The sequence below is a fragment of the Schistocerca piceifrons genome, chromosome 4 (genome assembly GCF_021461385.2).
Source record: "Schistocerca piceifrons isolate TAMUIC-IGC-003096 chromosome 4, iqSchPice1.1, whole genome shotgun sequence".
Lineage (NCBI taxonomy): Eukaryota > Metazoa > Arthropoda > Insecta > Orthoptera > Acrididae > Schistocerca > Schistocerca piceifrons.
In genome coordinates, this window is record NC_060141.1 from 354306620 (window position 1) to 354319665 (window position 13046).

The 13046-nt window shown below is 40.3% G+C and overlaps 1 protein-coding gene across 1 annotated transcript in view; it reads left to right on the top strand.

The window, feature by feature from the left end:
• The window catches only part of LOC124796347 (laminin subunit gamma-1), a 1176638-nt gene that overhangs the window by 632250 nt on the left and 531342 nt on the right, over window positions 1-13046 (top strand). Inside the window, exons 4-5 of the mRNA XM_047260489.1 lie at window positions 2913-3096; window positions 11996-12126. Coding sequence (XP_047116445.1) covers window positions 2913-3096; window positions 11996-12126 — 315 coding nt within the window. The remainder of the gene's footprint in view (window positions 1-2912; window positions 3097-11995; window positions 12127-13046) is intronic.

The window sequence follows — 13046 nt, forward strand, 5'->3', positions numbered from 1 at the left end:
CTACACTGTATATAAATAATTTCAGAAACGAGTTCTTGACACTTAAATCGATACTCGATGTTAACAAATTTCTCTTCTTCAGAAACGCTTCCCTTGCCATTGCCAGTCTACATTTTATATCCTCTCTACTTCGACCATCATCAGTTATTTTGCTCCACAAATAGCTAAACTCATTTACTACTTTAAGCATCTCATTTCCTAATCTAATACCCTCAGCATCACCCGACTTAATTCGACTACATTCCATTATCCTCGTTTTGCTTTTGTTGATGTTCATCTTATATTCTCCTTTCAAGACACTGTCCATTCTGTTCAGCTGCTCTTCTAGGTCCTTTGCTGTCTCTGATAGAATTACAATGTTATCTGCCTTAAGGTATGCATTTTAGAGCCCATGTTTCCTGGAATATTTTTGCTTCGAATGATCGTCCCCATCATAATCCTGAATACTGTCCATTCGCCCCGGGACACCATGTGTAGGACTACATAGTTTTTAACATTAATTTTTGACTTTTTGTGTTAAACCTGTAACATAAGATTACACCTCGTTATGAGTAGGTTATGACAGTATTTTAAATTTTTAAGCTCGGTCAATGATTATATGAAATTTTGAAATTCAAAATTTTGTTGTCTCTGGAAGCCGTTAGAAAGGCAATTATGATCTACACTGCAGTGTCGAATATTTCAACGTATACCATCCCATCAAATTACTGAAAATTGTACGTCCACAGATACCAGTTTCTATAATCAGGACAGATTAGCACAACCCATATTCGGGTCTGATGATATTAACAGCATATACAGCAACTTACATTACAAATAGGTCTCAACGTATTAATATACGAGGCATGACATGAGACAGCCAATAGATAATATGTATTAGTTGTAAAAAAGACATTTACCAGTACGCGGAGTGCTGCCCTGAATTTCGATTCTTGGAAGTGTGCAAAATAATGATCTGTAACTACCGTAATCTCCTCACTGGAGACATAGACGTTTTCCAGACACAGGTTTCTCTGGGCATGGGAAGTCAAGGAATGACGCAGGTCTCGGCTTTCCCCCATTGTCGGGGCACCACTATGGACAGTCGTTTTGGCCTCATGAAAGTTGTACTTTTTACAATCCAGCTATGGTTGCTCCTTTGAAGAAAAAAAAGGCAATGTTGACTTTCTTTCTCATACTCGTCTAGTATCAAATAATGCCCTTTTTTTAATAGTAAAACGTCAAACACTGCTGTTCCTTGCTTCCTTTTACAAAATAGGACTACTCTCATGTGGCTTATCATCCACATGGCAACACAGACTTGTGTAATATTTGCCCGTTATTATTTTAGACTTTACAAGGCCGCCAATCAAATGAAACATTCTGCAGTAGCATTCTCAAATTGTGAAATCACCCTTACAGTTTTCGCAAAAGCCCATACGTTGCATCCAACACATTGATTGTTGTTTCATTTATGGCTTTTACTTGTGGATCCACTCATCTAAAGAAACAAATTAGCGCGCCAAAACAGATGAACTCTTTTTCATGCGTTCCATATATAGCTGAGAAATTAACGGTGGCATCTGTTTTGGCCACCATTCAACAAACGCATCACCAGTCTTGCACAAAGATTTCTGATAGTTAATTCTTCATGGCAAATTTACCGTGCTACTTCTCCTGATATGGCTATGGCGTCATCTACTTCACACACCTTTCTCTCTTAAATCGTCCAATACGATACTGTATACTTCCTCGATTATTTTGTCTGTGGTTACAGTTTTGAAAAGTCATTAACGTGACTAATTATCAAGAAAACATTTGATTTCATCTATCAATTTCTTAGCTCTCGAACATAAAATAATAGTTCCTAGTAAGTACTCACCAAATTAAGACTTGTGTCGCTACCGCTTTTAGTTGACCTTATGCTAATCCATCTTGAGGGTTTTACATCCTTGTGTCGTACTAGGTTTACATCACATGCACAAACTGAGGACGAAACACGAAAGAAAACCTTATCTTGTGAATAGCTGGAAAACGTGGAACATAGTAAGTCGGTTAAAAAACACCAGTAAATGCCAATGATACATTGCTATGTAGACATAGCAGTTAACAGACCGAGACACGTCGCGGAAGCACATGACTACAACAGACTTGAAAAAAATGCTGAAGAAAATTATATGTGAGTCATCCATATCGGACCATGAATGTATGCCAGCACAAATGATGACTTCACTTAAGTCGGAGCAGAACTAAGCCCAACTTTTGTTTTTCAGAAAAGGTGGAAAGCAAATCTAGTCTCACTCGCTTACGGGACGGACCATATAAGTACCAAGATTGCCAGTTTAACAATAACGTGTCGATCAGAAGCATAATTTTGCTAAGAGACAGAAATCATTGGAAACAAATGGGCTGTCAGGGTACATTATTATGCTGCACAACACATGCCAGTTAAGTGCATCCCCATGGCTCTGCCCACCACACGATATGGTTGGAGCCAGCAGACAGAAAAGAATTCCCTACTAGCCGAGTGTTCTGTTCAGTATGCCTAGAAAACATGGGCCAGTAAGAACCTTGCCACATTGAGGCTCTGTCGCTTCAAAGATCTTACTGTACCATCTTCCGACATGTTCAAGCACAGAGACCGAAGGCAACTAACAAACTAAAATTTATATGGATGACGAAAGGACATGATGGATGAAGTGAAGTGTACTCCATTCAAACTGAGGATGAATTTCCATTGGCCGTAAATGTACGAAAATGAAATTGCTCTGCATATCAAGGTAGCCTGACCATCCAATACGATTTTATTTAACACGTTAGAATTTCTCATGTTGCATCCTCAAAATATTGACCGACAATAAAGTCGTTAACGCACAGTGAGTGCAGATCTCCCACAACTGCGTGGCTGACGGCTTTACCTTTACCTTTTTCAGCGCGACGTGCCGGGACACGTACGGGCTGCCAGACAACAACTACGCGCGACGCGGCGACGAGGCTCGCGCGTTGTGCACGTCGGAGTACTCGGACATCTCGCCGCTGACCGGCGGCAACGTGGCCTTCTCCACGCTGGAGGGGCGGCCCTCCGCCTACCAGTTCGACTCCACGCCAGAACTCCAGGTCAGCAGACAGCGCCACTCTTACATTCATCCACTGTAAACACGGATCCTGACAACGTGTACCTCCCAAATATCGTCATCGCCACACATTCGTCACCCACTGCATGATATAGGCCTTCTCCACACCTCTCTATATACTCGTATCATAAGCTCTCACACCTTCACATCAAAATTTGTCGTGAATCTTTGTTTATGAGGTCAACCCATCTTCCATTATGAAGAAATACCATATGCACTATCCGTCCTTCAAGTCAGTATAGCACAAGATAGCCACAATAAAACTGTCCGGGAAAATATTTAATGTTACACCTTCCACCCCAGATGCAGATGATTTAAGTTACGTTGCCTATTTTAAGGTGCTTGAAATATTTCCCCGCACAATTTTATTTTGCCCACCATATATGAAGTGCTGTTGTAATTGAGCTGGCCGAAGTACCTCGCAGAACTCAATGAGAAGTAACACCATAAATTAATGGCAAGACTAAGCTTGTTGTTGTTATTGTTGCGGTCTTTAGTCCGAAGTTTGGTTCTATACTATTCTCCACCTCAGTCTATCATGTGCCAGCCTCTTCATCTTTCAATAAGTACTGCATCACACATCCATTTGTGTCTACTAACAGTATTCAAACCTAAGTCTCCCTCTTAAATTTTTACATCCAGTACCCCGATACTTTACTTCATTGATAATTCCTTGATGCCTCAGGATGCGTCCTATCAATCGATTCCTTCTTTTGGTCTAGTTGTGCCCCAAATTCATTTTTTCACCCTGTTCGATTCGTTACTTTCTCATTAGGTATTCGTTATACCCATATAACCTGCAGCGTTCTTCTGTAGCATTACATTTCAAAAGCTTCGCTCTCGAATTGTCTGAACCGCTAACTCTCCACATTTCACTTCTGTATAAGACTACACTCCAGAAAAATGTATGCAGGAAAGACGTGAAATTCCTTTTAGTCAAAAATGATTTTCGTGCTATTACCAGTCATCATTTATTGAATGAGAATGAGATTTTCACTCTGCAGCGGAGTGTGCGCTGATATGAAACTCCCTAGCAGATTAAAACTGTGCCGGGCCGAGACTCTAACTCGGGACCTTTGCCTTTCGCGGGCACGTACTCTTCTTGTTTACTTCGGGCCGACACCAGTTATTTTGCTGCCCAAAACTCATCTACTACTTTTACTGTCTCGTTTCCTAATCTAACTCCCTCTTAATTCGATTACATTCCAATACCCTTGTTTCACTTTTGCTTATGTTCATCTTATAATCTCTCTTCTAGACACTATTTTCATTCTATTCAACCGCTCTTCCAAGCCGCGCGGTCTATGGCGCCTTGTCACGTTCCGAGCGGCTATCCCCGTCGGAGGCTCGAATCCTCCCTCGGGTATGGGTGTGTGTGTTGTCCATAGTGTAAGTTAGTTTAAGTTAGATTAAGTAATGTCTAGGCTTAGGGACCGATGACCTCAGCAGTTTGGTTCCATAATATCTTACCACAAATTTCCAAATTTGCTCTTACAAGTCTTTGTGTTCTTTGATAGAACTGCTGTGTCTTAGGGGTAAACCTCACAGGTTCTTTTATTCCTCTTAATTCTCTTTTTAATTGACTTCTTGGTTTCCCTGAATGGTTGCTCATTACACAGATTAAATAACAGTGGGACAGCCTATGATCCTGTCTCACTCCCTTCTCAATGGCTGTTTCCCTTCCATGCCCTTCGACTCTTGTAAACGCAGTTTGATTTACGTATAAATTGTAAATAACCCTTCGCTCCCTGTATTTTGCACTTGCTAGCTTCAGAATTTCCAAGAGTGTATTCCAATCAACATTGTTAAAAGCTTTCTTTAAATCTACACACATTATAACTGTAGGTTTTCTTATCTTCAAACATGGGGCAGTATTGCCTCGTGTGTTCTTACATTTCGCCGGAACCGAAACACGACTTATTAAACTAATAGTTAGGTTGTAGTCACAACTTTCAGCATCTACTTTCTATTCGATAAGAGTTATTACATCACCAAACTTACAGCTTGTAACATCAAAGCAGATTTAGCAACTGTAAAGAAGAAGATTCTGCCTTATACCCGCTTGTCGTGAAAGTAAATAAAACGGGTTACAAAGAGAACTGTTACCCAAATTTGAATAAAAAGGTAAAAGAAAGCAAAGTTACAGGTAACAAAAGCAGTGAGAAATGTATAGCGTGTGTTACACTTACAGATGAAAGGAATCTCGTTTGTACTATATTGAGAAGTTGACTAGAACAGCGATAGAAAATATTTCAGCCTCCTGAACGAGGACTCATTTTGCATCGTAAACAAATTGATTAGTAGCTTACTCCAGAGATTGCCGACGGCCCAGGAGAAGGATTAAAAGATAATTTGAGTCTCACGTAGAGTTCATCATTTGTTGTACGATATTTTTAGTAAGGCAAATGTGTCATATGTCAGCAGAAACGGGGTGCAGTCACAACCTGAGAAATTAGGAAAGAAAACACAGATTATAGAAGTCGCGTGACTTGCCTACTCATCTTCGTCATAGCTGATCGTAAAGTAAGTGAGTAACACAATAACAAAACGAACAGCTACCTATCGCCGATGGCAATGCATCTAACCACGTCCTTAAACTTGAAGTTAGCGCATATAACAAATCAAAATAGAAGTGTGGGCAACTACGGTGGCATAAAGGCCGGCAGAAATGCACTGTGCAACTTTGTCACCTCAGAATATCGTGGTTTACAGATTGGACAAGTGGCAAACAATACCGAACGCCAATGATAGGAAACGTGTCCAGTTTCCTTCTGAGGATAGGCCTTAGAAAGTTCGCAATGGTTTCGTGTAACTCAGTGTCAGAAATTTATTTCGATCAAATGTGAGTAATAGAGCGATTAGCTAGCAGCTTTGTGTAAGAGACTAAACAGATCGGAACATCAGCTTCCTGGCTGTCCTCATTTTTTTTTTAATCGTATTGACCAACTAGTATCACGTTAACAACTTCAGTTCCTCTCCTTCCTTTATTGTTGTTTCCTATTTTTCCAGTATTCCCTCATTTTCTCTCCATGATGTCTCTTCCTTTCTTCTGTCTATGTTGTTCCCGATTTTTTATTTCTTCTGCTTTGAAAAACTTCCAAATTTACTATTTTAGTTTTAAAACGGTTTCTTTCTGCTATTTCTGATTCTCTGACGTTGTTTCTTTCTAGATCTTTCCTTACTTCTGTCATCCATGCTATTGTCGATTTTTTCTTCCTGAAATATAGGAGTATTTATTTTGTTAGTCTATTTCCATCCATTCGGTACAGGTTTCCGAAAAAGATTAATCTTCGTTTGGCCATTATTTCATATATTTTCTATATATTTTTGAAGATCTCATTAATTCTTATGTTCAAACCATCTGCAGTTTTTATTGCACCCATTATTTTTCTAATAATTCTTCTTTCCAGTACCTCTAGTTTTTCCATCTTATAGTTCATCGTTTGGCTTTCAGATCCATGTAAACACTCTGGTCGCATCATTGTGGCGTAGTGTTTTAGTTTTGTTTTTATAGATATACATTTCTTGTTATAAATATTTTTGGTTAAACCATATTCTCTTTCCATTTTGTTAATTCTTACATCTATTGCAGATTCTCTAGTCCATTCTGTTGTTTCTCCAAGATATTTAAATTTATTTACTCGCTTTATTTTACCTATTTGTGTTTCTATGAATTTTGGCGCATTTTTTATATTTGTCATGAATTTCCTTTTTCAGCTGAAATTTCGAGACCAGTTCTGTTTGCTGTTTTGTCCAGAAGGTTTATTTGAATAACTGATTCTGTTAGGTTTTCTGAAAGTATTGCAAAATTATCCGCAAAAGCCAAGCAGTTCACCTTAATTCCATTTCTTTTCCTTCCCAGAGTTATTGGATCAATTTTACGATTTCTTAGCTCCGAATTCCAGAGCCTTACAATTTTTTATAGAACACAATTAAACTGTAAAGGTGGTAGAGCATCACCTTGTCTAACACCAGTTTTTATTTCAAATGGCTGAGATACTTCTCCCATAAATTTGACTTTAGATATTTTACCTGTTAGTGTTTCACGAATTATATTTGCTAATTTTAATTTAACACCAAATTCTCTAATGACCTTATCTATTGTTTCTCTTACCATAAAATGCTTTCTTGAAATCAATAAATGACACTATTATTGTTTTGCTGGTTAACATTCTGTGGCAAATTATTGGCTTTCAGATAAAAATTTGTTCTGCACGGGAGCTTCTCTTTCGAAAACCACCCTGATATTCTCCCAGTTGTTTGTCTACAATATCTACCAATCTGTTCAGGAGAATTTTTGATAATATTTTGTATGCCACTGGCAGAAGTGACACTCCTCTCTAATTATTGACATTTTGTTTGTCTTCTTTTTTATGTAGCGGGTGGATTAGTGATGTTTTTCATTCAACTGGAATCTCTTCAGTTTTCCAAATGTTCTCAAAAAGCAGCTGTCCTCGACTTATAAAATACAAAAAATTACAAAACCGTCGCGAAATTTTGAATTTTTAACCTAATAATATAATTACCAATTACTACTTGCCCTTTGTACAGGGTGAACATCACTAGAACCGACAAACTGCAAGGACAGATTCCAGACTGCAAATGGGGGAGAATAGGTCCTACGAACATGTGTCCGAAAATGCACCGTTGCCATGGAAGACAGCGCTGATGAAAGGAAGTTCCTCACGTGCCTTGTATTCCATATGTGTTGCAGGCTGTGTGATTAATGCAGCATCCTATAAGCAGCAGAATGGTCCGATATTCATGTCGGGAACAAGCCGAGATAGTTTATGTGTACGGCCAATCGGATGGAAGCGGTCGAGGGACCGATACACCGAAACAAGTTCCCTCACAGACAGCAACCACATCCCACAGCATTTCAAGCCCATTTTGGGCGTTTGTGTGATCATGGGTGCTTCCAGAGAGACGAACGTGCAGAGAGGTGGCAGACTGTGCGTACACTAGATTTGGGGGACAGGGTTCTACAGGATATTGTGACGAACCCTAGTACAAGCACCCGGCAAGTGGCCCGCCAACATGATGCAAGCCAAAGTACAGTTATGTGTATCCCACATAACAATCCATGTTGCGATGTGTGAACTCGTGCATTGCATCATATGGAGGCCACTTTGAACATAAGTTGTGACGTGGATACGAAGCAGCTCTGTAATGTGTTCCAGGACGATTTGCTGTCGTTGAATGCAGATCGTCCAATACCGTACACGTGTTCATAGGATCTTTTTTCCTCCTTTTCCAGACAGAAATCCATCCCTGCAGTTTGTCAGTTTTATTAATGTTCACCCCGTATAATGATATCAATTTGTGATAGTCGTAAAATGTACTACTAGTCTAATATGGCGCTAGGTGCGTATATGTACACCAAATGTCAATCAGATTTTAAAAAAAATATGGATAATTGCATCTGGAAATGACAAGTTCTCTGAAACATGTAGTTAATGACTAATGAACTGACAATATTACATGCTAATGTCAGTGATTTATTCAACCGTTTTTAATCATTTTTCCATGATGAAAAATGGTAAGTTGAAACGCAACTGCGATTTATATTCCTATTTAAAGTAGCACGCATGACAGCAGTCGGGATGGAGTGGTGGTGGTGGTGGTGGTTAGTGTTTAACGTCCCGTCGACAACGAGGTCATTAGAGACGGAGCGCAAGCTCGGGTTAGGGAAGGATTGGGAAGGAAATCGGCCGTGCCCTTTCAAAGGAACCATCCCGGCATTTGCCTGAAACGATTTAGGGAAATCTCGGAAAACCTAAATCAGGATCGCCGGAGACGGGATTGAACCGTCGTCCTCCCGAATGCGAGTCCAGTGTGCTAACCACTGCGCCACCTCGCTCGGTCGGGATGGAGTGCTCCCACCAGTAACGCAGCAATGGTAGGCTGGCACTGCCGGTTCCCACTGCTTCACCACGCACACTTTGCAAAGCACTGTGCCAAGCTGTTCTCAAGAAGGAAATTTTTTGAACGCGAAAAGTTCGTGAATTTCAAGAAAAAATATAACTTCTGTCTTAGTAAAATTTAAAAACAAAATTTTGAATATATCGAGACGCTATTATGATCTATGGCATGTTGTTGTTGTTGTGGTCTTCAGTCCAGAGACTGGTTTGATGCAGCTCTCCATGCTACTCTATCCTGTGCAAGCTTCTTCATCTCCCAGTACTTACTGCAACCTACATGCTTCTGAATCTGCTTAGTGTACTCATCTCTTGGTCTCCCTCCACGATTTTTACCCTCCACGCTGCCCTCCAGTACTAAATTGGTGATCCCTTGATGCCTCAGAACATGTCCTACCAACCGATCCCTTCTTCTAGTCAAGTTGTGCCACAAACTCCTATTCTCCCCAATTCTATTCAATACTTCCTCATTAGTTATGTGATCTACTCATTTAATCTTCAGCATTCTTCTGTAGCACCACATTTCGAGAGCTTCTATTCTCTTCTTGTCTAAACTATTTATCGTCCATGTTTCACTTCCATACATGGCTACACTCCATACAAATACTTTCAGAAACGACTTCCTGACACTTAAATTTATACTCGATGTTAACAAATTTCTCTTCTTCAGAAACGATTTCCTTGCCATTGCCAGTATACATTTTATACCCTCTCTACTTCGACCATCATCAGTTATTTTGCTCCCCAAATAGCAAAACTCCTTTACTACTTTAAGTGTCTCATTTCCTAATCTAATTCCCTCAGCATCACACGACTTAATTCGAATACATTCGATTATCCTCGTTTTGCTTTTGTTGATGTTCATCTTATATTCTCCTTTCAAGACACTGTCCATTCCGTTCAACTGCTCTTCCAAGTCCTTTGCTGTCTCTGACAGAATTACAATGTCATCGGCGAACCTCAAAGTTTTTATTTCTTCTCTATGGATTTTAATACCTACTCCGAATTTTTCTTTTGTTTCCTTCACTGCTTGCTCAATATACAGATTGAATAACATCGGGGAGAGGCTACAACCTTGTCTCACTCCCTTCTCAATCACTGCTTCCCTTTCATGCCCCTCGACTCTTACAACTGCCATCTGGTTTGTGTACAAATTGTAAATAGCCTTTCGCTCCCTGTATTTTACCCCTGCCATCTTTAGAATTTGAAAGAGAGTATTCCAGTCAACATTGTCGAAAGCTTTCTCTAAGTCTACAAATGCTAGAAGCGTAGGTTTTCATTTCCTTAATCTATTTTCTAAGGTAAGTCGTAGGGTCAGTATTGCCTCACGTGTTCCGACATTTCTACGGAATCCAAACTGATCTTCCCCGAGGTCGGCTTCTACCAGTTTTTCCATTCGTCTGTAAAGAATTCGCGTTAGTATTTTGCAGCTGTGACTTATTAAACTCATAGTTCGGTAATTTTCACATCTGTCAACACCTGCTTTCTTTGGGATTGGTATTATTGTATTCTTCTTGAAGTCTGGGGGAATTTCGCCTGTCTCATACATCTTGCTCACCAGATGGTAGAGTTTTGTCAGGGCTGGCCCTCCCAAGGCTGTCAGTAGTTCTAATGGAATGTTGTCTACTCCCGGCGCCTTGTTTCGACTTAGGTCTTTCAGTGCTCTGTCAAACTCATCACGAAGTATCATATCTCCCATTTCATCTTCATCTACATCCTCTTCCATTTCCATAATATTGTCCTCAAGAACATCTCCCCTGTATAGACCCTCCATATACTCCTTCCACCTTTCTGGTTTCCCTTCTTTGCTTAGAACTGGGTTTCCATCTGAGCTCTTGATATTCATGCAAATGGTTCTCTTTTCTCCAAAGGTCTCTTTAATTTTCCTGTAGGCAGTATCTATCTTACCCCTCGTGAGATAAGCCTCTACATCCTTACATTTGTCCTCTAGCCATCCCTGCTTAGCCATTTTGCACTTCCTGTCGATCTCATTTTTGACACGTTTGTATTCCTTTTGCCTGCTTCATTTACTGCATTTTTATATTTTCTCCTTTCATCAATTAAATTCAGTATCTCTTCTGTTACCCAAGGATTTCTACTAGCCCTCGTCTTTTTACCTACTTGATCCTCTGCTGCCTTCACCATTTCATCCCTCAAAGTTACCCATTCTTCTTCTACTGTATTTCTTCCCCCCATTCTTGTTAATTGTTCCCTTATGCTCTCCTTGAAACTCTATACAACCTCTGGTTCTTTCAGTTTATACAGGTCCCATCGCCTTAAATTCCCACCTTTTTGCAGTTTCTTCAGTTTTAATCTACAGTTCATAACCAACAGATTGTGGTCAGAGTCCACATCTGTCCCTGGAAATGTCTTACAATTTAAAACCTGGTTCCTAAATCTCTGTCTTACCATTATATAATCTATCTGAAACCTTCTAGTATCTCCAGGGTTCTTCCATGTATACAACCTTCTTTCATGATTCTTCTATGGCATGTATGGATTTCAATATTTTTAAATGAATTTTGTCGGGGTTAGGGACTTTAAAGCGACTTTCTGTTGTTGCGAATAGCGGTGCACTGTCAATACCTGTGACAACATCGTAGCTTCTGACTTTGTACATCAGAAGCCAACAACTGTTTTTTTTTCCTTTCCTCACAAATCCTAGTCTCGACATCACCATGCGAAGCACGTTCCTGGACTATCCAAGCACTTGTCTCTAGTTGATAATGGCCTTATATGAGGTCAAAACAAGAACTGATTTGCCATAAAATAAATCAGTTGCAACCAGAGCTGTCGTGGTTGTGATTAATCTTTGCTCCATTAGATAACTTCTAAATTTCACTGTATTTACTATTGTTTTTGTGTGTTTGTCAAACTCCTCAACAAAAGAGCGCCTGCCCTGGCAATAGCTACGTAGCTCTACTCTTAGCTTCACATGTGAGTCATGGCCATGTGTGTCCCCAGGACTGGGTGACAGCCACGGAACTGCGCATCACGCTGGACCGGCTCAACACGTTCGGTGACGAGGTGTTCGGAGATGCGCAGGTGCTACGGTCCTACTTCTACGCCATCTCGGACTTCGCCGTCGGCGCCAGGTACGTTTACAGAAATGAACAGAAAGCGTCTCCAGTTTGTGACCTCCGAATCATAAAATGCTACCAACCTGTGATTTCACTGCTCGCAATTGCTGCATGGCCCCCAAAGCCTGGCACGCAATAAGTACACTAACTACGTGCTGTCAACTATTCCTGTTTTGTCATAAAATGAAGTCTTCCAAGTCCGCATGTCACAGTTGCTCTTGAGTCTTACGAGCTGTATGGTCGCGGGCGAAGGAACTTTCCGGTTCTTGATGTTCCGTCGAGAGGTGCACTGAACATCTCTGGTGGTGCTCCTGTCGAAGCTCAGTCTTGCAGACTGACGAGCCGGACGTCGGAGAGCGATATAAATATCGTGTAAAGTGGACGTGATCGAGTCTACACGTGATCAGCAGAGACAATATTTGGCAGAGAAAAAACTTAACTATCGATTGTAACCTGTCAAGGATAAAAACTTATCTATCGATTTTCCAGAGCCACTGTCCATATATCATTCAGTTTCATGGCTTCTTTTCTGTTAAAATTATACTATTCTTATATATTTCGATGGCTTCTCTATATAATCGTGGATAATAGTTTGTCATAGTAGATAAAATTTGGTTTCGGAAAACTTCACTTCATCACTTCCTGACTGAAGTGCATGCTCTGCTACGACTGATTTTTCCTGTTTTCCCTAGTCGACAAAGACCTTCATGTTCTTTCAGTCTTGAATTCATGTTTCTCTTGGTACACAGTTCCAACGTAGACTCTTACATAAGTATACGGAACTTATACACTCCAATAGCTGCCAGAGGAGGGAGTTTGTCCTTCACAGACCGAAAATGTCCAGCGCAGATCTGGACGTAACATCAGGAACTGAAAAGTTTCTTCGATCACGGCCATACTCCCCGGAAGACTCATCAGCAACTATTCCTATTTTA